A 23793-nucleotide genomic window follows, 5' to 3' on the forward strand; every position below is an offset into this window, starting at 1 on the left:
GGATGGTATTCATCCCAGAGTACTGATAGAACTGAAAAATGAACTTGCAGAGCCACTGTTAGTAATATGTAATTTATCCTTAAAATCGAGCGTGGAACCGGAAGATTGGAGGGTGGCCAATGTAACGCTGATTTTTAAAAAAGGTTCCAGGGGAGATCCGGGAAATTATATACCAGTGAGTGATGTCGGTGCTGGGCGAAATGGTAGAGACTATTATTAAGAAAATTACAGAACATATTCAAAAACATGGATTAATGAGACAAAGCAAATATGGATTTAGTGAAGGGAAATCTTACTATATTTCTTTTAAGGGGTGAACAAACATGTGGATAAAGGTGAGCCGGTTGATACTGTGTACCTGCAGTTTCAGAAGGCGTTTGACAAAGTACCTCATGAAAGACTCCAGAGGAAATTGGAGAGTCAGGGGATAGGAGGTAGTGTTCTATTGTGGATTAAAAATTGGTTAAAAGATAGGAAAAACAGAGAGTAGGGTTAAATGGTCAATATTCTCAATGGAGAAGGGAAGTTAGTGGGGTTCCCCGAGGCTCTGTGCTGGGACCGCTGCTTTTTAACATATTTATAAATGACCTAGAGATAGGAGTAACTAGTGAAGTTAAATTTGCAGATGACACAAAGTTATTCAAAGTCGTAAAATCACGGGAGAATTGTGAAAAATAACTAGAGGACCTTAAGAGACTGGGCGTCTAAATAGCAGATGACGTTTAATGTGAGCAAGTGCAAAGTGATGCATATGGGAAAGAGGAACCCGAATTATAGCTACGTCATGCAAGATTCCAAGTTAGAGTCACCGACCAAGAAAGGGATCTAGGTGTCATCGTTCATACGTTGAAACCTTCTGCTCAGTATGCTGCTGCGGCTAAGAAAGCAAATAGAATGTTAGGTATTAGGAAAGGAATGAAAAACAAAAATGAGGATGTTATAATGCCTTTGTATCGCTCCATGGTGCAACCGCACCTCGAATATTGTGTTCAATTCTGGTTGCCGCATCTCAAAAAAAGATATAGTGGAATTAGAAAAGGTGCAGAGAAGGGCGACAAAAATGACAAAGGGGATGGGACTTCTCTATGAGGAAAAGCTAAAGCGGCTAGGGCTCTTCAGCTTGGAGAAAAGGTGGCTGAGGGGAGATATGATAAAGGTCTATAAAATAACTAGTAAAAAAAACCCCGTTACTGATGCAAATGAAACGGGGGCTAGCAAGGTTTTCTTCAGAGTGTGCATGTGGGAGTGTGAGTGACCCTGCCCTCTGCCCTCTCTCCCTCCCCCTCCCCCCCCGAGTCCAGTCCTTCAGTGTTGTTACCTGCTGTTCTGTGTTTGTGTTACAGAGAGAGTGAGGGCATCTCTCTCCCCTCCCCCTCTGTGTTTTCCTTCACTCATGGGGAAACCAGAAATCTGTGGCGCTTCACACTTCCGGCTGGAGGCTTCAGTGGTGCATTTTATATATATAGATGAATGGAGTTGAATGGGTAGATGTGAAGCATCTGTTTATGCTTTCCAAAAATACTAGGACTAGGGGGCATGCGATGAAGCTACAAAGTAGTAAATTTAAAACTAATCTGAGAAAATTTCTCTTCACTGAACGTGTAATTAAACTCTGGAATTCATTGCCGGAGAATGTGGTAAAGGCGGTTAGCTTAGCAGGGTTTTAAAAGGTTTGGATGACTTCCTAAAGGAAAAAAGTTCCTAGACCATTATTAAATTGGACGGGGAAAATCCACTATTTCTGGGATAAGCAGTATAAAATGTTTTGTACTTTTTTGGGATCTTGCCACATATGTGTGACTTGGAATGGCCACTGCTAAAAACAGGATGCTAGGCTTGATGGACCTTTGGTCTTTCCCAGTATGGTAACACTTATGTAATGGGTTTCTGTGCCCGAGATAGTCCAGATGCACAGAGTACGTTTGAAGCCACTGGGAGTCTCCGATGACATGGATGGAAAAAAAAAAAAAAAAAAAAAAAAAAATCCCACCGACAAAATCAAACGGCTTGATTGTGCAGAAAGAAAAAAAAAAAAAAAGGAACAAAAAGGGAGAGACCCAACCGCACGGCCTAAAAGACGGCTGCTATCGAAAAGAAAGGAATATTTAACAGGGACAAAAAAAAAAAACTAATGAAAAAAAATAAGGGGAAAACTTTTTTTTTTTGTAATAGAACTAAATGAAAATCAAAAAGTAGTGAATAAACCACACTCAAAAAGTTGATAAGTCTCTTTCCCGGGCAAAGGAAGAGCCACAGGAAAAGCTGTCGCTCCTTTCGCAGAAGACAGAAAACTGAGTTACGCACTCACATGGCAGGCGGAAAGTCAGTCCATGAATGCACAGTGCATCACTGCACACTCAAGAGAAGGCTCTGCCAAATTTTTGTTTTTTCTATATTTTTATGCAGATTCCCGGGCCGGCACAGATCGCCAACCGATGTGTGAGAATAATTCAGCCTGCTTGTCCTCAGAGAAAGATTTTTTTTTGGGGGGTGGTGAGGGGGGAGCAGTAAAAAAACAAATGGGTAATTATGCCACCTAGTAACTTTTTGGTTTTGCATCTGATCACCACCAAATCCTCAAGAAATATAATAGGAGAGGAATCCAAGAAAAGCAACAAGTATTTATTTTTCCTGTATCCATGTAGCCATGCAGAAGTATGCATTCTTCATGAATAACTCCAGGATTAGAGCACTGCAATTGGTACAGAATGCTGCAATGCATCTGGTTACTGGTGTCTAGGATGATCCATGTATTACAACCATTTTGAAACAGTTGCACTGGTTGCCAGTTAACTTTCATATACAGTTTAAGGTACTCTGTTTTGTGTATCACGCACTTTACTTGCCAGCTCCACAATACTTGATTGTTTTTGTATACATCATCCCAATAGAAACTAGAGATCAAAGACAGAAATGCACCTTTCACTTGATCCATTTGTTAGTGCGAGATACAATAATACAAGAATTTCAGCCTTCTAGATTGCTGGGATTCCCACATGGAATTCTTTAAAGGGGCAGTTACAGCGAATGATACATACCTGTAGCAGGTGTTCTCCGAGGACAGCAGGCTGATTGTTCTCACGACTGGGTTGACGTCCACGGCAGCCCCCACCAACCAGAACAAAACTTCGCGGGCGGTCCCGCATGCAGGGCATGCCCACCGCGCATGCGCGGCCGTCTTCCCGCCTGTGCGCGACCATTCCCGCTCAGTTGAATGACAAGCAAAGGAATGAGTAAAACACAACTCCAAAGGGGAGGAGGGAGGGTAGGTGAGAACAATCAGCCTGCTGTCCTCGGAGAACACCTGCTACAGGTATGTATCATTCGCTTTCTCCGAGGACAAGCAGGCTGCTTGTTCTCACGACTGGGGTATCCCTAGCTCTCAGGCTCACTCAAAACAAAAACCCAGGTCAATTGAACCTCGCAACGGCGAGGGCATAACAGAAATTGACCTACTAAGAACAACTAACTGAGAGTGCAGCCTGACCAGAATAAACTCGGGTCCTGGAGGGTGGAGTTGGATTCAAACCCCAAACAGATTCTGCAGCACCGACTGCCCGAACCGACTGTCGCGTCGGGTATCCTGCTGTAGGCAGTAATGAGATGTGAATGTGTGGACCGATGACCACGTCGCAGCTTTGCAAATCTCTTCAATAGTGGCTGACTTCAAGTGGGCCACGGACGCTGCCATGGCTCTAACACTATGAGCCGTGACATGACCCTCAAGAGCCAGCCCAGCCTGGGCATAAGTGAAGGAAATGCAATCTGCTAGCCAATTGGAGATGGTGCGTTTCCCGACAGCGACCCCTTTCTTATTGGGGTCGAAAGAAACAATTGGGCGGACTGTCTGTGGGGCTGTGTCCGCTCCAAATAGAAGGCCAACGCTCGCTTGCAGTCCAATGTGTGCAACTGACGCTCAGCAGGGCGGGTATGCGGTCTGGGAAAGAATGTTGGCAAGACAATTGACTGGTTAAGATGGAACTCCGACACCACCTTTGGCAGGAACTTTGGGTGGGTGCGGAGCACTACTCTGTTGTGATGAAATTTGGTATACGGAGCATGAGCTACCAGGGCTTGAAGCTCACTGACCCTACGAGCTGAAGTAACTGCCACCAAGAAAATGACCTTCCAGGTCAAGTACTTCAGATGGCAGGTATTCAGTGGCTCAAAAGGAGGTTTCATCAGCTGGGTGAGGACGACGTTGAGATCCCATGACACTGCAGGAGGCTTGATAGGGGGCTTTGACAAAAGCAAGCCTCTCATGAATCGAACGACTAAAGGCTCTCCAGAGATGGCTTTACCTTCCACACGATAATGGTAAGCACTAATCACACTAAGGTGATTCCTTACTGAGTTGGTCTTGAGGCCAGACTCTGATAAGTGCAGAAGGTATTCAAGCAGGTTCTGTGCAGGACAAGAACGAGGTTCTAGGGCCTTGCTCTCACACCAAACGACAAACCTCCTCCACTTGAAAAAGTAACTTTTTAGTGGAATCCTTCCTAGAGGCAAGCAAGACACGGGAGACACCCTCAGACAGACCCAACGCAGTGAAGTCTACGCCCTCAACATACAGGCCGTGAGAGCCAGAGACTGAAGGTTGGGGTGCAGCAACGCTCCGTCGTTCTGCGAAATGAGAGTCGGAAAACACTCCAATCTCCACGGTTCTTCGGAGGACAACTCCAGAAGAAGAGGAAACCAGATCTGACGGGGCCAAAAGGGCACGATCAGAATCATGGTGCCGCGGTCTTGCTTGAGCTTCAGTAAGGTCTTCCCCACCAAAGGTATGGGAGGATAAGCATAAAGGAGGCCGGTCCCCCAATGAAGGAGAAAGGCATCCGACGCTAGCCTGCCGAGTGTCTGAAGTCTGGAACAGAACAGAGGCAGCTTGTGGTTGGTCCGAGAGGCGAAAAGGTCCACCAAGGGGGTGCCCCACTCTCGGAAGATCTTGCGTACCACTCTGGAATGGAGCGACCACTCGTGCGGTTGCATGACTCTGCTCAGTCTGTCGGCCAGACTGTTGTTTACGCCTGCCAGGTATGTGGCTTGGAGGAGCATGCCGAACTGGCAAGCCCAACGCCACATCCCGACGGCTTCCTGACACAGGGGGCGAGATCCGGTGCCCCCCTGCTTGTTGATGTAATACATTGCAACCTGATTGTCTGTCCGGATTTGGATAATTTGACAGGACAGCCGATCTCTGAAAGCCTTCAGTGCGTTCCAGATCGCTCGGAGCTCCAGGAGGTTGATCTGAAGATCCTTTTCCTGGAGGGACCACAGTCCCTGGGTGTGAAGCCCATCGACATGAGCTCCCCACCCCAGGCGAGATGCATCCGTCGTCAGCACTTTCGTGGGCTGTGGAATTTGGAATGGACGTCCCAGGGTCAAATTGGTCCGAATGGTCCACCAGTGCAGTGAAGTGCGGCAACTGGTGGAGAGGCGGATGACATCTTCTAGATTCCCGGCGGCTTGAAACCACTGGGAAGCTAGGGTCCATTGAGCAGATCTCATGTGAAGACGAGCCATGGGAGTCACATGAACTGTGGAGGCCACATGACCTAGAAGTCTCAACATCTGCCGAGCTGTGATCTGCTGAGACGCTCTGGTCTGGGAAGCCAGGGCCAGGAGGTTGTTGGCCCTCGCTTCGGGAAGGAAGGCCTGAGCCGTTTGAGTATTCAGCAGAGCTCCTATGAATTCCAGAGACTGGGCTGGCTGGAGATGGGACTTTGGGTAATTTATCACAAACCCCAGCAGCTCCAGGAGGTGAATAGTGCACTGCATGGACCGGAGAGCTCCTGCCTCCGAGGTGTTCTTGACCAGCCAATCGTCGAGATATGGGAACACGTGCACTCCCAGCTTGCGTAGATACGCCGCTACCACCACGAGGCACTTTGTAAACACCCGTGGGGCAGAGGCGAGCCCAAAGGGCAGCACACAATACTGAAAGTGCCGTGTGCCCAGGCGGAATCTGAGATACTGTCTGTGAGCTGGCAGTATCGGGATGTAAGTGTATGTGTCCTTTAAATCCAGGGAACATAGCCAATTGTTTTTCTGAATCATTGGCAGAAGGGTGCCCAAGGAAAGCATCCTGAACTTTTCTTTGACCAGGAATTTGTTCAGGCCTCTCAGGTCTAGGATGGGACGCATCCCCCCTGTTGTTTTCTTTTCCACAAGGAAGTACCTGGAATAGAATCCCTGCCCTTCCTGCCCGGGTGGTACGGGCTCAACCGCATTGGCGCTGAGAAGGGCGGAGAGTTCCTCTGCAAGTACCTGCTTGTGATGGGAGCTGAAGGATTGAGCTCCCGGAGGACAATTTGGTGGAGGTGAGGCCAAATTTAGGGCGTATCCGCACCGCACTATTTGGAGAACCCACTGATCGGAGGTTATGAGAGGCCACCTTTGGTGAAAAAATTTTAACCTCCCTCCGACTGGCAGATCGTCCGGTACGGACACTTTGAGGGCGGCTATGTTCCCATGGATCCAGTCAAAAGCCCGTCCCCGGCTTTTGCTGTGGAGGCGCAGGGGGCTGCTTAGGCGCATGCTGTTGACGAGAACGAGCGTGCTGGGACTGTCCCTGTGCCTGACGAGGCCTTCGGGCCGGCTGGGTGTACCTATGCTTGGTAAAGGCATAGAGCGCAGCCTGCCAGGCCCAGGAAAAACGTCCACCTGCTGAGGTGGATGCTGAAGGCGCCCGGTGGGAGAGCTTGTCGAGAGCGGTTTCCCGCTGATGCAGTTGGTCCACCAGCTGCTCGACCTTCTCGCCAAAAATGTTATCCCCCCGGCAAGGGACGTCGGCCAGTCTCTGCTGGGTGCGGTTGTCCAGGTCAGAGGCACGCAGCCATGAGAGCCTGCGCATCACTATACCTTGGGCCGCAGCACGAGATGCCACGTTACCTTGGGCCGCAGCACGAGATGCCACGTCACAGGTGTCATAAATACCCCTGGACAGGAACTTTCTGCACGCCTTCAGCTGCCTGACCACCTCCTGAAAAGGCCTGGACTGCTCCGGCGGGAGCTTGTCAACCAGGTCCGCCAGTTGTTTCACATTATTCCGCATGTGGATGCTCGTGTAGAGCTGGTAAGACTGGATGCTGGTCACGAGCATGGAAGATTGGTAGGCCTTCCTCCCAAACGAGTCCAGAGTGCGAGACTCCCGCCCCGGGGGCGCCAAGGCGGTATCCCTCGAACTCCGTGCCCTCTTGAGAGCAGAGTCCACGACCGCCGAGTCATGAGGCAATTGGGGCCGCATTAACTCTGGGTCCGAGTGGATTCTGTATTGGGACTCTGCTTTCTTGGGGATGGTGGGATTAGTGGTCTCAACCAGTTCCGAAGCAGTGTCTCTTTGAGGACGTTGTGCAACGGTACCGTGGAGGACTCTCTAGGTGGTGATGGATAGTCGAGGACCTCGAGCATCTCAGCCCTCGGCTCATCCACAGAGACCACGGGAAAGGGAATGCAAATAGACATATCCCTGACAAAGGAGGCAAAGGAGAGGCTCTCAGGTGGCGAGAGCTTTCTCTCTGGTGAAGGAGTGGGGTCGGAGGGAAGGCCCACAGACTCCTCTGAGGAGAAATATCTGGGGTCTTCCTCCTCCCCCCACGAGGCCTCTTCCTCGGTGTCGGACATGAGCTCATGCAGCTCAGTCCTCAACCGGGCCCGGCTCGACGTCGAGGCACCGAGGCCTCGGTGGCGTCGTCGAGCGGTGGACTCCCGCGCCGGCGGGGATGAAGCTCCCTCCATCGACGTCGACTCCACCTGCGTGGCGGTCGAGACCGGCACCGCAAGCGGCGTCGAAGGCCTCAGCACCGGGCTAGAGCATGCCGGCACCACAGTCAACGGCGCCGAGGGCGCAAGCACCCCCGGCGCCGGCACAGTCTGGCGCATCAGCCCTTCCAAAATCCCAGGAAGGATGGCTCGGAGGCACTCGTCCAGGCCCGCTGTCGGGAAAGACGAGGGGGCCGGTAGAGGTGTCGGTGCCGGAAGCTGTTCGGGTCCAGGAGACTGCACCGAAGTGCTGGGACCCTGACGCGGTGGTACCTCTACTACAGAGGGGGACCTCTCCTCTCGACGCTGCCGCTTCCTCGGCGTCGACTCATCTCCGGCGCCGGGAGCCGGATGCATCGAGGGCGACCGATGACGGTGTTTCTTCGTCTTCTTGCGGTGCCCGTCATCGGCGCTTGGTGGAATTGAGGAGGAGGTCGATCCCCCTCGGCCTCGAGGGACCGGGTCCGACAGGGTTCGGTCCCGAGGGCCCTGGGTAGAGGGAGTGACCGGGACCGATTGCCCAAGCGGCCTCTCACCCCTGCCTTCACCGGAGGACCGGCGGGCCGATGGGACCTGTGCTCCTGGGGTTGATGCCATCGGTGCCGATTTCGTGGACATCGATAACGGTACTGAAGAACCGGCCGTCGATACCGATGCCGTCGAAGTAGACGTCGAGGGGCCGGCGCAAGTTCCAAAAAGACGGTCCCGAAGAACTTGCCTCGCTACTTGTGTCCGTTTCCGGAGACTGAGACACAAAGTACACGTCTTGGTATCGTGCTCCGGCCCGAGGCACTGGAGGCACCAAGCGTGAGTGTCGGTCTGCGAGATATGCCGGCCGCACCGACCACACTTTTTAAATCCACTCGGGATCTTCAAGGACATCGACGGAAAAATCGCGTCGGCGAAATCAAAGTCGTCGATGGTGGCGGTAAAAATCACACCTCGAAAATAAATCGACCGCGCAGCCACAAGGCCGCAACGCGACGCCCCCGCTAAGAGACGAGGGAAAAATCAAGTTCAGCGGTTTTTTTTAAAGAAACTAAAGAGAAACGTGAACAACGAAAAAATAAGAAGATTCGCGCGAAAACGCGATCCGGTTTCCGGGGCTGACAGAGAGAGAGACGAACACGGCTCTCTCCAGCGCGGAAAAGAAAAGACTGAGCGGGAACGGTCATGCACGGGCGGGAAGACGGCCGCGCATGCGCGGTGGGCGTGCCCTGCGTGCGGGACCACCCGCGAAGTTTTGTTCCGGTTGGTGGGGGCTGCTGTGGACGTCAACCCAGTCGTGAGAACAAGCAGCCTGCTTGTCCTCGGAGAAAGAGAAATACTGAGAGGCAGATGGAGCTAGCGGTCCTAAAGGCACTATGGGTTTTCAGTGTTCTCTCTCTCCCCCTGCTGGTAGGTGGACACAACCCATTCGTAATTGATTCATCTGCTGACAAGGAGCTATCAGATGTATGCTAAGAAATGTGAAAACACCTGGAACATTACCCTGGCTCAGTATACTCACCAGTCTGTTCTCCTTTCCTTTTGTTTCCTTGCAATAGTTTAGTAGTGCTTTCTCCACACTGGTCGCTGTGAACTCCACTTTATCATCTTTTAAGGACTGGTAGAATCTTCCCAGGAAGGAAACACACACTGAGACACAAAAATAACCTGGTCATTATACCATCACTCCATAAAGTTTCTTTCAAGGGGGTTAATTAATGCTGGATTGAGCTGCCTAAGAAATAAATTTACTTCCTTGGTAGAGGATACAATATCTGCAATAACGGATTTATGCAATTAAGTTTAACATGCAAGTTAAAAACATGTTATGCAAAAAAGGCTTTAACATAAGGGATTGGCTAACAAACATATTAACAAAATTCTGCTAAAATCAGAACAAGTGAGGTAGACTATGCAAATTAGTTTCTATGCAGCACAGGAGACGGAAAAAAACACACACAATATTATATTTTTATATACACGCACACACAAAGTGTTATGTTGGGCAAGAATAGTGGGAATTAAAGTCGATGCCAGACATTTCTATAATCTGTCCCCGCACGTGGCAAAAGACAAGTGAAGCTTTGGCAACTCCAACGATGTAGATCACTTTGGGTCCTGATTACTAAGGCGCATACATGGTTAATGCACGTTAAAAATGTTAACACGCCAAAAGCACAACTTAGTAAACAGGGCCCTTTATTGTTAAGTGCTGTGCAGCTCAAGGGGGGGGGGGAGGGGGAAGACATCTTGAATGGTAAATTGAATACTATCAGCAATACTTAGACATGATATATCAAGAGCAGAAACTGTTGCTCGTGACATTATTAGGAGCACAATACCCTTAAGGAGCAATTACTTGGAACTACTTTTCTCTGTCTCCATCCGTTGGTAGATGGACACAACCCATTCGTCTGGACTGGACTAGTCTGGTATGGACAAAAAGGAATGGATCCAGTAAAGCTATTAAAGAGATGTATGGAGCCAAAATGCTTGGAAAGAGTGCAAGTTAAGTGACAGATTGTTTCAAGATGGTGGTGGCAGAGCAGATGCAGCATTCAGAGGAAGAGATAGTGGAACAGGAGCCGGAATAGGTACTTTCGCACCACCTCCTGCAGGATATATAGGACTCAAAATTGGAGACTGTGGAGCATGTGATGGAACGAATGGCAGAGCATTTGGGTGTATTCAAACATCTGACAGATGCAGAAGCTAGAGGACTGTTGCCATGCGGGAAACCCCATGAAGAGATGCAATGGCTGCAAGAGAAAGCTGAAGATCAGGAAAATATATCTTATCTCTGCATCTTTGGGGTACTTGGAGTTCCCGATACTAGACAGTTTGCAAAAAAGCTGCCGGCACGAGTTCTCTCCCAGCTTGCAGAGCCCACCTATGAAATCAAGTGTGCTCAAAGACTTGCCCCTGGTAAAAGGCCAAGAGCAGTTATAGTAAAGTTCCTTCAATACCAGGAGAAGGAGCATGTTATCTTGGAGGCATGTAATAGCACACAGTACAGTACGTTTATTTTTCCTGATTTATGTTTAAACAGTTTTTTATTGAAATTCAACAGGTGAAACCACAGCAATAACCATCACTTAGCAGATTACATAAACTTTCTTTATTTACGAGTCTCTCGCATTACTGAACAACGCCCATAACTTTTAGCATGTTCTCCCTTATCTCCAAACATTTTTCCTGATTTAAGCACAAACTATTTGAAAGAAGAAAGCAATGCAGAAATCAAGGTTGTGGAGTGGAATCATGGAGTCTAAAATCAGAAATATTTTTTTACAATTTCTATTCTGCTATTAGCCACAGTGGATTACAAACAAACCATACATAGTAATGTAGTATGAATAGGATGAATTGTGCTAGATACAAAAAGAAAAATAAGAAAATGGTTTGCAAGAACTAGACAGACCTGGCCCCCTCCTCTTTCTGCAGATCATTCAAAGCCTGAAATGAAAGAACTGATAAATGGTCAACCAGGGCCTAACAAAAGAAGGCTAGGTTGATACAAGAAAGAAAGGCCATCTACCTGAAACTCCCAGACAATGATCCTTTTAATCTTGTCAAGTACATTCTGTGATGTGTACCTCAGTACCTTATCAGCCAGGAAGCATGTGACCAGCTAAACCAACTTTTCCATGCCTCCATCACTATCAAGCTACAGATACAAGACCTCCTTCACCACTCCAACAAGCAGCATAAGACAAGAAAGAACACATCTGAGCCTTGATCATACTGATCCAGCATAATCAATCAGGCTTTCTAGCAACATTTATCTGGTGGCACATTTCCCTTGTATAAGATCCCTAAACTGATTGCTAAAATTAATGCATTACCTGTACAGTATTGTAAATAAACTTGCTCTGTAATTGAGAATAAGAATCTAGTCCTTATGTTCCAATTATATTTTTTTAAACATTGTACAGTGCAGGTTAGAGCAATTCCCCAACACAACACTAAATTCTTTACACATTCTTAAAATATACTAAAATAAATAATATACTAAATAAATATACTATATTTACTAAATATACTAAATTAAAATCCAATTAAAACAAACATTTTAAAAACACGTAATATACAATACAAAACTACAGCTACAACAGTACAACTAAAATATACTATGAGGCATATTTTCAAAGCACTTTGGGAGGCTAAGTTCCATAGGTTTCTATGGAACTTTGGGAGGCTAAGTGCTTTGAAAATGAGCCTCTATATATACTAAATAATTAAAATCCAATTAAAAGCAAACATTTTGTTACGAACATGTAATACACAATACAAAACTACAGCTCACCAGCCTTAAAGTCACAACCACATAATTCAGAAGTCTGTCTGCATCAACAAATGCTATTTCAAGAGATTTAGTTTTTAAAATGCTGTCAAACTGCTCTGATAAAAACAAAAACCACCACCCTTACATAATATATGGTAAATATATCGACCAATCTGGTTTCCAGCTTACTTGGAAGTAGTTATTATTTGTTACATTTGTACCCCACATTTTCCCACCTATTTGCAGGCTCAATGTGGCTTATATAGTACCGTGAGGCGTTAGTCACCTCCGGTGATGAAACAAATACAAAGTGATGATATTATCAAAGAGGTTCATGTGTTACAAACACATTAGGAGAATTGTAGAGAAGAGTTTTAAAGTGTTCGTTATGGCTTTGGTTTTGTTGTGTTGCTGGGTTCAGGCACCTAAGTTGGGTCAGTAGGGTAACGCCTTTTCCATGCAGCACTAGTCAGAAGCCCTAGGTAAGGAAAGGGCACGATCCTGAAAATGCCCTCAAGCCTCACATGGCTGGCACAGTATGATGGCAAGAAGAGCGACAAAGAATGTCCAGACGATGAAATGTGTATGGCCTCCGTGAATTGAAGAGAATCCAGTCACCCACGTGCAAGAAACCAATCATAGAAGATCCAAAGAAAAAGAAGAGAAACCCCCTGCTAGGGAGGGCGTCTGCACTGGTCTAGTATGAATAAAGGAAAGAAAATTATCAGGTAAGAACATAATTTTTCCTTGTCATCTATACCAGACCAGTCCAGACCAATGGGATGTAGCAAAGGAGTCACTCCATTAGGGCGGAGAACAAAGACCAAAGGCACTAAACGATGTGAAGCTAAGCAGCCCACATCTGCACGGTAGCTGGCTAAGGTAAAGAGAATAGAAAAACTCTCTGGAAAGGAAGAGTACACCGCTACTCGTGGAAGACAAAACCTCAATGGTACCGCGAAGGAGCAAAGCAGTCCAGGAGAAAGCATCTGCATCGGGAAAACTGATTCCAAGCACACCGACCATGCCGAGAGGCCCTATTTAGCTAAAAAGGAAGAAGCTAAAGATAAAAAAATACTGTCCGAGTCCGAAGACTCAGAATAACTCCGTGCTGGTACAGGAACAAAAGATCCAAGTCCAACTGAGAGAAACCCTGTCGAGAGGCAGCAAACACGTACAGGTACCAAATAGAAAGTCTAGTACTCTAGAAGCCCAGAAGTATACGACGTAGCACGGTACGTGCCACAGGACAAGCATGAGGTACGTCCCAACTCTGCCACAAAACCAGAACAGAGCCAGCAGAAAACAAGAGGGCTAAAAATTATCCCCAGGGAAAGTCCAGTCCCTGTTCCCCACGCAAATAAGGAATTCTGGCCTAATCCTGAAGTAAAGAGGCAAGGTCCCCCTGCGCAGGGAGAGGATCACTACCCGAATCGACAGAGCAAGGGCAGAGAAACAAAGATGGGGTCAAGCACCACAAACATAGTTGGGACTTCTCCACCAGCCGAAGCTGAAAGCATGAGTGAAAGCCTGAGAAGTGTCTCCACATGCAAATAGCTATCAAATCCAAGCTGGAAGCAGAGCCACACTGCACCACCAGAATTGAAGGAACACGAAACAGGCAAAAAATGTAACCTTGCTCCATGGCCAACTCTGCAGACTTGCCCTGAAACATGACCAGAAAAAACACACTGATGCACAGCCAAAATGAAGACCACGTCACAGCACCAGAGAAGTAAAGCTCCATTCCTAAAAAAAGCTACGCACCACCTTAAAGATGCCATAAACGACATCAGGCCAATCCTAAGGGGCAACCAACAGCCAGAACTGGTGGCAAGCAAAATGGCCAGCAACGAAGCAAAACTTCACTGTAAAGGAGGAGGAAATCTACACAGCCAGAAAAAAAAACAGCTATGCCCAACAGTCAGGAGGAGAACAACACCTGATACCAGAGACTGAGCCACGCCCAACTATCAGAAAAAAAAGCAGGCTGTAGGAAAGTCAAGAAAGCAAGATGCCACTTCCAGGCAAGTAGGCCCATTGTACAAGCAGGAATAGAATTGCATGTAGAAGCCAATGCAGCCACTGCACATCACAAGAATGACAGCGTTGCGTTCCCAAGGCCAAAAGGGCCGGTGGTCTATATGGAAGAAGATAGGAAGACCCAATAGGCAAAGAGGAAAAAGAGCTCCGTAGACAGACCATGAGGTGTACAAAATAAGCAAAGTGGTGTGCACCTCAGAAACACAGACGGCGGTGCAATCAACCCGTGAAGAATGAGCCATGAACACTGCAACAGAACAAAGTTCCACAGCCAGCGAGGTAGCCCAGCTGGACCCCTAGTTAGGGTTACCATATGGCTCCAGAAAAAGGACACATTGATCCAGTCTGGGTTTTACTTCCATTGCTTTCAATGGAAGCAAAACCCAGACTGGATCAATGTGTCCTCCTTTTTCTGGAGCCATATGGTAACCCTACCCCTAGTGAGGGAACTCTGCTCGACCTCCAGCGATGATGGCCACTTTGACAACCAGCGATGGAACACCGCCTAGCAACCACAGATGTTGCGTCTCCAGGAATCCAGCAATGGAGCCTCTCAACATTTAAACGATGGAGCCCAGCTCAACATCCAGAGAAATAACTCTGTTGGACCTCCAACGAGGGAGGCCAGCTCAGTGAAGATACAAAGACAGACATCTAGCCATAGAGGAAATGAAAGACCACCACTGAATGAGGGAAGGACCACCCCCCACAGGGAAGGAGCAATGCTCCATTGCCCGTGCTAAAGAGAAGCAGAACTGCTAACATCTGACCAAGGCTCCACTCCACATTCGGAACTGCCACTATGCTCCACTCCTAGAAATTGAGCACTTGTTGCCAGATAAAAGGCATATCACTACAGAGAGGCCTAAGCAAGATAGCACCAAGCTACACCTGTGAGAAAGGAAGAAAACTGCTCAATGGAGAGGAGCGGAAAAGCAAACAGGTTGCCACCAGCAGCCAAGGTATACCCACAAGGTAGCTGTGACAGGAAAACAGCACAGAAAATACAGCATCCTCCCAAAAAAAAAAAGGTAAAGCTGTGCTCCAAGAGATCAGGCGACACAAACGCATACAGCGAAAGGCAGCCTAGCCCCTACAAAGGGTCAATATGGGAGGTAATCTCCAAGACGGAAGAGAGGAAACCCCACAGGGTTAGAGAAGCAGCTATTCACATGGAAAGACTATGCGAACGGACCTAACGGAAAAGGGCAGAGCCTCACCCAAGCCGGGCTGTGTCCCGAAGAAAAAGAAGGTGCTGCTGGAATAGGAAACTTCTATACTAGCAGACGAAGAACTGCTGCCACCAAGCCAACGGGAAGCACATGCATACCTCAGGGAAATGCATGCACAATCGCACCCACCAAAAAAATAAAATAGGAATGCATCAACAGGAGAATGAATCAGTCTCAAATACTGCAGGGAAAGTGGCCGAGACAAAAACTGCTAGCTGGGGGCCGCACCAAGCCGCCAGAACAGGCTCAGAGGCTCAACCACACACGAGAGAAACTGCACCCTACAAAATGGCTGAGGCGCTGAAGGCTCGGTCTGCAAACCAAAAAAAGAAAGTAGTAGTACTGGCAGGAGGGGAAGGAAAACCTGAACCTGAGAGAACACTGCAGCCTTCACCAAGAAAGGATCAAGTACAGAGTCCAGTCACAGGAAGCTGATCTAGGTTCCCCAGGAACAGTAAAACAACAAGCTGGACCCTCACAGGGACCTGCAAAAAAAAAAAAAAAAAAAAAAAATCGGTTGTTTCAAGTGCAGAGCCAAAGCAGACACCCCTCGAACTGGGCATTCCCCATCCTGCTAGACTGACAGAACTGAAGCTGCACTAGAGCAGCAAAAGCGAAGCAGCCCGCTGAAACCCTGGAGGAGGGAAAAGGAGCAGAATCCACAGGGAGCTGAAACGCAATTGCCGACGAAATTTAAAAACAAAGAAAAAAATGAAGCTCAGGCAAAGGAACAAAGCACCTCACTGTCGAAAAGGGAGAAAACCACTCCGGTAGAGAAGACTCGCAGGCAAAACATATCACTCAAAAGGCCTGAGAAAATAATGCCGCCACAAACAAAAAACAGGAGAAAAGTAAATAGAGACTCCTTTCTCTCTCTTTTTTATTTTTTTAAACATTGTCTTCTATACTTTCGCAGGAGCCAAACCAAAAGTGTCCTCTCGTGAAGCTAAACAAAGAAATAGCATACCTTAAAGGGGAACCAAGGTATACCTGGTCACCCTCTGAAGGAAAGGAGTTCCACAAGACAGGTAAAGTTGCTCCATGCCACCATGAACCATTGCCTTGCCCCAAAGAGCAGAGGGACAGGAGGGAACCAGGGCAATTGGACATCACCCTAGTTGCCAGATGAGGGACCCAGAAACACTGAGTGTCATCAAAATACCCAAACCTGGGCTACCAGAAGACCCCCGGCTCTACTGTCAATCAGAAACTAGCTGGTACAGGAGCTAACTGCCAGTCATGAAGAAAGACTGCACTATCCGTTCACCATCCGCTAGGAGACAGAGAAAATACTGAACATTACAGGCTGCACGATACCCTTAAGGGGGCAAATTACTTGGAACTATTTTCTCTCTCTCCTCCTGCTGGTGGATGGATATAACCCATTGGTATGGGCTGGTCTGGTACAGATGACAAAAAAAAAAAAAGGGCTTTTAACGCTGTCAATGGCTAAAAAGGACATAAATGCATAGATTTCTCCCTGAATTCTTTCAATCTCACACGCCAAAACGAAGGAACTTAAAGCAAGCCGACTATGACCTCAACACCATGCAAACGTATACATTTTCCAAGCATTTGCAAAGCAAACAGGCAATTTATCACATAGAGCCATAACAAAAAGCAATGAAGGTGGAACAAAAAGATATGAAGGTGCCCAAAGAGAAAAGACACCCCCAAAGCACTAATACTGAAACTCATACCAGCAAACTGTAGCTACTAGGGGATTCCATTATCAGAGGCATTAACTCTGAAACACAGTTCAAGGGGGCCATGCAAAGTGAAATGCCTTCCAGACTCCCCAGCTACCAGGAGTACCAAGCAAATCTCTATAATCTGAGAATAAACAAGTCAAACACTGATGTTCTTATCCACCTGGGAACAAATGACTTGTCCAGTAATACCCCACTTGCAGTACAGAGAGCTTTTCAGCAGCTGGGGGAGGGATTAAAACCTTTGGTACAAACAATAGCTTTTTCTGAAGTACTACCTACCTTTGTAAAGGGAGAGAAAAGATTGTGAAGTACTGAAAATTTCAATAGGTGGCTCCAAGCCTGGTGTCACCAAGAAGGATTTATGTACATAGGAGGATGGGGCAATACATGGAAAAATAGAAGACTATATTGTAACGATGGGCTGCATCTCACTGTGGCAGAAAAAAAATCCTTGGGGAGAAATTTAGACAGTACATTTCTAGGCATTTAAACTAGAAGGCGGGAGTGGCATATGGAGGTAGGTCACTTCAAGTACTCACCCCCAGCTAAAGCTAAAGACAAGATGCGACAGTAGAAAAGAAAGCAATGAAAACAACAATCTTAGCAAATCACTTCTTACCAACACAGCAGGATGAGAGACTAAACAAAAAACTGAACAGAAGATAAAAATGCCACTGAAATGTATATGGAAAGCAATGACCACAAATGCTCGCAGTCTAAGAAATAAAGTTCATGATGTGCAAGCCCTGATGTTAGAGGCAGACGATGTTGCAATCACAGAGACATGGCTCAATGATTCCCATGAATGGGATGCAACATGCCAGGCTATAATCTGTTTAGGAATGGAGATGGTCATAAAGGTGGAGGAGTAGCTTGTATGTGAGAAATGATATTGCAACGAATGAAATGACAGGGGCCTGGGGGAAGGAAGAAGCGATATGGATCACCTTAAAAAGAGATGATAGAACCTTCATCCACATGGGTGTTTGTCTACAGACCTGCAACACAATCAGAGGAACTAGATAAAGATCTGATTACAGATATCAGAAAGTTGGGAAAGAAAAGAGGTGCTGTTGCTGGGAGATTTCAATCTGCCAGATGTAGATGGGAAAGTTTCATCTGCAGAACTGGAAAGAAGTAGAGAGATTGTGGATGCTTTTCAATCAAGCAAATGGTGACAGAACCCACAAGGGAGGGAGCAACGCTGGATCTGATGCTCACAAATGGGGATAGTGTGTCAAATGTCCGAGCAATGACCAAACAGTTTGGTTTGATATAACAGCTGAAGTGGAGGGCAGCCACTCAAAATCCTGGATTTCAAGAATGCTGACTTTAGTTAAATGGGGGAATACCTGAGGAAGGAGCTGATGGGCTGGGAGGACAAATGAGAAGTCGAAGGCCAGTGGTCCAGGCTGAAAGAAGCTATAAATATGGCCACAAACCTTTATGTCAGGAGAGTAAATAAAAGAAAGAGAAAAAGGAAACTGATATGGTTCTCCAAGCAAGTGGCTAAAGAGTTAGCATTCATAAAATACAGAAAAACTCAAGAAAAGGAACACAGAGAGGAACACCAGATGAAACTGCAAGAAGCCAAGAGAGAAATACATTTGGCAAAAGCACAAGCGGAAGAACAAATGGCAAGAAATGTGAAGAGGGGGCAACAAAAATTTCTTCAGGTATATTAGTGAAAGGAGGAAGACTGAAAATGGAATTGTGAGACTGAAAGATGCTACAAACCACTATGTGGATAATGATGAAGAAAAAGCAAATTTGCTAAACAAATACTTTTGTTCTATTTTCACTGAAGAAAATCCTGGAGAAGGACCACGATCGACTGGATATAGCACCATTCACAGACGAGAGTGTGTATGAACAACTTGAAAATCTAAAGTTGGATAAAGCCATGGAACCAGACGGGATCTACCCCTGGATACTGAGGGAGCTCACAGGTTCTGGCGGGTCCTCTTAAAGATTTGTTTAATAAATCCTTGGAGACGGGAGAGGTTCCGTGGGATTGGGGAAGAAGCTGGAAACTACAGGCCAGTAAGCTTCACTTCAGTTATTGGAAAAGTAATGGAAGCAATGCTGAAGGAAAGGATAGTAAACTTCCTGGAAACCAATAAGTTGCAAGATCAGAGACAACATGGTTTTACAAAAAGTAAATCGTGCCAAATGAATCTCATTGAATTCTTTGACTGGGTGACCAGAGAATTGAATCAAGGATGTGCTATAGATGTAATCTATTTAGATTTCAACAAAGCTTTTGACACGGTTCCCCACAGGAGGCTCTTGAATAAACTTGACAGGCTGAAGATAGGACCCAACGTGGTGAACTGGATTAGGAACTGGTTGACGGACAGACGCCAGAGGGTGGTGGTTAATGGAAATCACTCAGTTGAGGGAAAAGTGAGTAGTGGAATGCCTCAGGGATCAGTGCTGGGGCCGATGCTGTCCGATATATTTGTGAGTGAAATTGAGAAAGGGTTAGAAGGTAAAGTTTGCTTTTTTGTGGATGATCCCAAGATTTGTAACAGAGTGGACACCCCAGAGGGAGTGGAAAACATGAAAAAGGATCTGCAGAAGCTAGAAGAATGGTCTGTTTGGCAATTAAAATTCAATGCAAAGAAATGCACTTAGGGAGTAGAAATCCACGAGACGTATGTGTTAGGTGGTGAGAGTCTGATATGTACAGAAAGGGAGAGAGGGATCTTGGGGTGATAGTATCTGAGGATCTGAAGGCGACAAAACAGTGTGACAAGGCAGTGGCCGTAGCCAGAAGGTTGCTAGGCTGTATAGAGAGAGGTGTGACCAGCAGAAGAAAGGAGGTGTTGATGCCCCTGTACAAGTCGTTGGTAAGGCCTCACCTGGAGTATTGTGTTCAGTTTTGGAGGCCATATCTTGCTAACTAACATTTCTAAAGCGCTACTAGGGTTACGCAGCGCTGTACAATTTAAACATAGAAAGACAATCCCTGCTCAAAGAGCTTACAATCTAAAAGACAAGAGAACAATCTAAAGACAAGTGTACAATCTAGAGGACGAGTGAACAGTTAATCTGATAGGGTGGATAGATTGGTGCATTCTATATTTCTCAAGCGGTTAGGCGCCGAAGGCAGCATTGAAGAGATGAGTTTTAAGCAGAGATTTGAAGATGGGTAGGGAGGGGGCATGGCGTATGGGTAAAGGAAGATTGTTCCAGGCATAGGGTGAGGCAAGGCAGAATGAGCGGAGCCTGGAGTTGGCAGTGGTGGAGAAGGGTACCGAGAGAAGGGCTTTGTCCTGTGAGCGGAGGTTACGGGCGGGAACATAGGGGGAGATGAGGGTGGAGAGGTAGTGAGGAGCCGCAGACTGAGTGCATTTGTAGGTAAGGAGGAGGAGCTTGAATTGTATGCGATATCTGATCGGAAGCCAATGAAGTGATTTGAGGAGAGGGGTGATATGAGTATATCGGTTCTGGCAGAATATAAGACAAGACATGCGGCAGCGTTCTGAACGGATTGAAGGGGGGACAGATGGCTGAGTGGGAGGCCGGTGAGGAGTAAGTTGCAGTAATCAAGGCGAGATGTAATGAGAGCATGGACGAGAGTTCTGGTGGTGTGCTCAGAGAGGAAAGGGCAAATTTTGCTGATGTTGAAGAGGAAGAAGCGACAGGTCTTGGCAGTCTGTTGGATATGCGCAGAGGAGAGGGAGGAGTCGAAGATGACTCCGAGGTTGCGGGCAGATGGGACGGGGAGGATGAGGGTGTTATCAACTGAGATAGAGAGTGGAGGAAGAGGAGAAGTGGGTTTAGGAGGAAAGACGAGGAGCTCGGTCTTGGACATGTTCAGCTTCAGGTGGCGGTTGGACATCCATGCCACAATGTCGGATAAACAGGCCGATACCTTGTCCTGGGTCTCCGCGGTGATGTCAGGTGTGGAGAGGTATAGCTGGGTGTCATCAGCATAAAGATGATACTGAAAACCATGAGACGAGATCAGCGAGCCCAGGGAAGAGGTGTAGATTGAGAAAAGAAGGGGTCTTGCTGATGTAAAAAGAATTTAAGCGGTGCAAAGAAAAGCTATAAAAATGGTATGGGATTTGCGTTACAAGATGTACGAGGAGACTTGCTGACCTAAACATGTATACCCTGGAAGAAAGGAGAAAGAGGGGTGATATGATACAGACGTTCAAATATTTGAAAGGTATTAACCCGCAAACAAACCTTTTCCGGAGACGGGAAGGCAGTAGAACTAGAGGACACGAAATGAGGTTGAAGGGGGCAGACTCAAGAAAAATGTCAGGAAGTGGTGGATACTTGGAATGCTCTCCCGCGGGAGGTGGAGATGAAAATGGTAACAGAATTCAAAAATACGTGGGATAAACAAAGGAATCGTGTTCAGAAGGAATGGATCCTCAGAAGCTTAGCAGAGATTGGGTGGCAGCAGCAGTGGTTGGGAGGTGGGGCTAGTGCTGGGCAGACTTCTACGGTGTGTGCCCTGAAAATGGCAGATACAAATCAAGGTCAGGTATACATATAAAGTAGCACATCTGAGTTCATCTTGTTGGGCAGACTGGATGGACTGTACAGGTCTTTTTCTGCCGTCATCTACTATGTTACTAACAGGCTTATTTTCGAAAGAGGGCGGCGCCCATCTTTCGACACAAATCGCAAGATGGGCATCCTTCTCACAGGGTCGCCCAAATTGGCATAATCGAAAGTCAATTTTGGGCGTCCTCAACTGATTTCCGTCGCGTAGACGACCAAAGTTCATGGGAGCGTGTCGGAGGTGTAGCGGAAGCGGGACTGGGGCGTGCCTAACACATGGGCGTCCTCGACCGATAATGGAAAAAAAAAAAAAGGGCGTCCCTGACAAACATTTGGATGACTTTACCTGGTCCTTTTTTTCTTACGACCAAGCCACAAAAATGTGCCCTAAATGATCAGATGACCACCGGAGGGAATCAGGGATGAGCTCCCCTTACTCCCCCAGTGGTCACTAACTCACTCCCATCTCTAAGCCCAACCTAAATTTTGAGATTTGGGCGTCCCCAACCGTATTATCAAAACGAAATATGGACGCCCATCTTGTTTCAATAATACGGGTTTCCCCGCCCCTTCGCTGGAACGTCCTTCAGGACGTCCTCAGGAAAACTTGGGTGCCCCTTTCGATTATGCTCCTCCACGTTACAATAGTCTTAAAATTTATCTGTCAGGTGGAGAATGAAAAACTCCTTTCGTGCCTTCTGGAATTTGATCTCTGGGTTAAAGGGCTGGCAATTGTGTAGGGGGAAAGGGACAGAAAAGGAAGGTTGGGAGGTGCAAGCTTTCCAGTAAGTGTATTGCCAAATTTGAATGGAGGGATATTTGGCAAGTTAAGACATCCTGAAGAGAGGGATTACACTTTTTACTCATGGAGGAGATTTAATACCTATTAGTAGCCGAGAGAGGTGTAAAGGATGGCTACTATGATATACTTTATGAACAAGAGTCAGAATGTGGTAAAAGCTAAGTGTGCTATTATCACATTTTCTGGCACTGAATTCCAGAGTTTAATTACATGTTGAGTAAAGAACTATTTTCTATTTGTTTTAAAATTTACTACTTAATAGCTACATTGTGTGTCCTCCAGTTTTGTGAATCGCTCATTTCCTTTTTCCCTAGCTTCTTCAGCCTTTCCTCATACAGATGTCGTACCACTATCATTTGTGTCGCTCTTCTCTGCACCTTTCCTAATTCGGCTAGATCATCTTTGAGATGTGGAGACCAGAATTTCACACCATGGAGCGATACAAAGGCATAATATTCTCATTTTTGTTTTCCATTCCTAACATTTTATTTGGTTTCTTAGCCGCTGCTGCACGCTGAACAGAGGGTTTCAAAGAGGACACCGAGATCTTTTTCATGGGCAATGGATTCTTGTATCATATAGCTATAGTTCGGGTTCCTCTTTCCCAGATGCATCACTTTGCACTTGTTCACATTAAACGTCACTGCCATTTGGATGCCAAGTCTCCCAGTCTAAGATCCTCTTGTAATTTTTCACAATTCTCTTGTTTTGTTTTTTGTTATGTTGCGTTAAATGGCACAGTATTTTCATCTTGTCTATGTTCAGTTGAAGGCCATGTGCCCTACTATAAATTTCTAAAAAGCCAATGATACCCCAAACTTTCTTCTACTAGCACATCACCGCATTGTCTGCATATGAATAAAATTTAATATGCAATATAGAAAACTCCTGTTCAAAAGTGCATATATAGATGTTGAGCAAAATGTGAAATGGTGATGCCAGGAATTAGGCTGAACTGCGAGATGACAAGAGCACTGCAGTGAGTTATGCACTAATTAATCCCTGAAAAAGCCCGTTATTAGTGGCAGATTAAATTTAATGCGGACAAATGCAAGATGATGCACGTTTGAAAGAATAATCCAAATCGTAGTTACCTGATGCTAGGGTCCACCTTGGGGGTCATCGATCAAGAAAAAGATCTAGGTGTCATTGAAGACAATACGCTGAAATTTTCTGCTCAGTGTGTGGCGGCAGACAAAAAAGCAAACAGGATGCTAGGAATTATTAGGAAAGGGATGGTGAATAAGACCGAAAGTACTATAATGCCTTTGTATCACTCCATGGTGCGACCTCACCTTGAGTACTGCGATCAGTTCTGGTCGCCGTATCTCAAAAAAGATATAGCGGAATTAGAAAAGATTCAAAGAAGTGTGAACAAAATGATAAAGGGGATGGAACTCCTCTCGTATCAGAAAAGGCTAAAGAAGTTAGGACTCTTCAACTTGG

General features: G+C 46.6%; 1 protein-coding gene across 1 annotated transcript in view; it reads right to left on the reverse strand.

Annotated features, from left to right (window-relative positions):
* Window positions 1–23793, reverse strand: part of MANF (mesencephalic astrocyte derived neurotrophic factor) — an 86043-nt gene that overhangs the window by 52891 nt on the left and 9359 nt on the right. The window contains exon 2 of the mRNA XM_030207295.1: window positions 9272–9399. Coding sequence (XP_030063155.1) covers window positions 9272–9399 — 128 coding nt within the window. The remainder of the gene's footprint in view (window positions 1–9271; window positions 9400–23793) is intronic.

Source organism: Microcaecilia unicolor, chromosome 6 (assembly GCF_901765095.1).
Source record: "Microcaecilia unicolor chromosome 6, aMicUni1.1, whole genome shotgun sequence".
Lineage (NCBI taxonomy): Eukaryota > Metazoa > Chordata > Amphibia > Gymnophiona > Siphonopidae > Microcaecilia > Microcaecilia unicolor.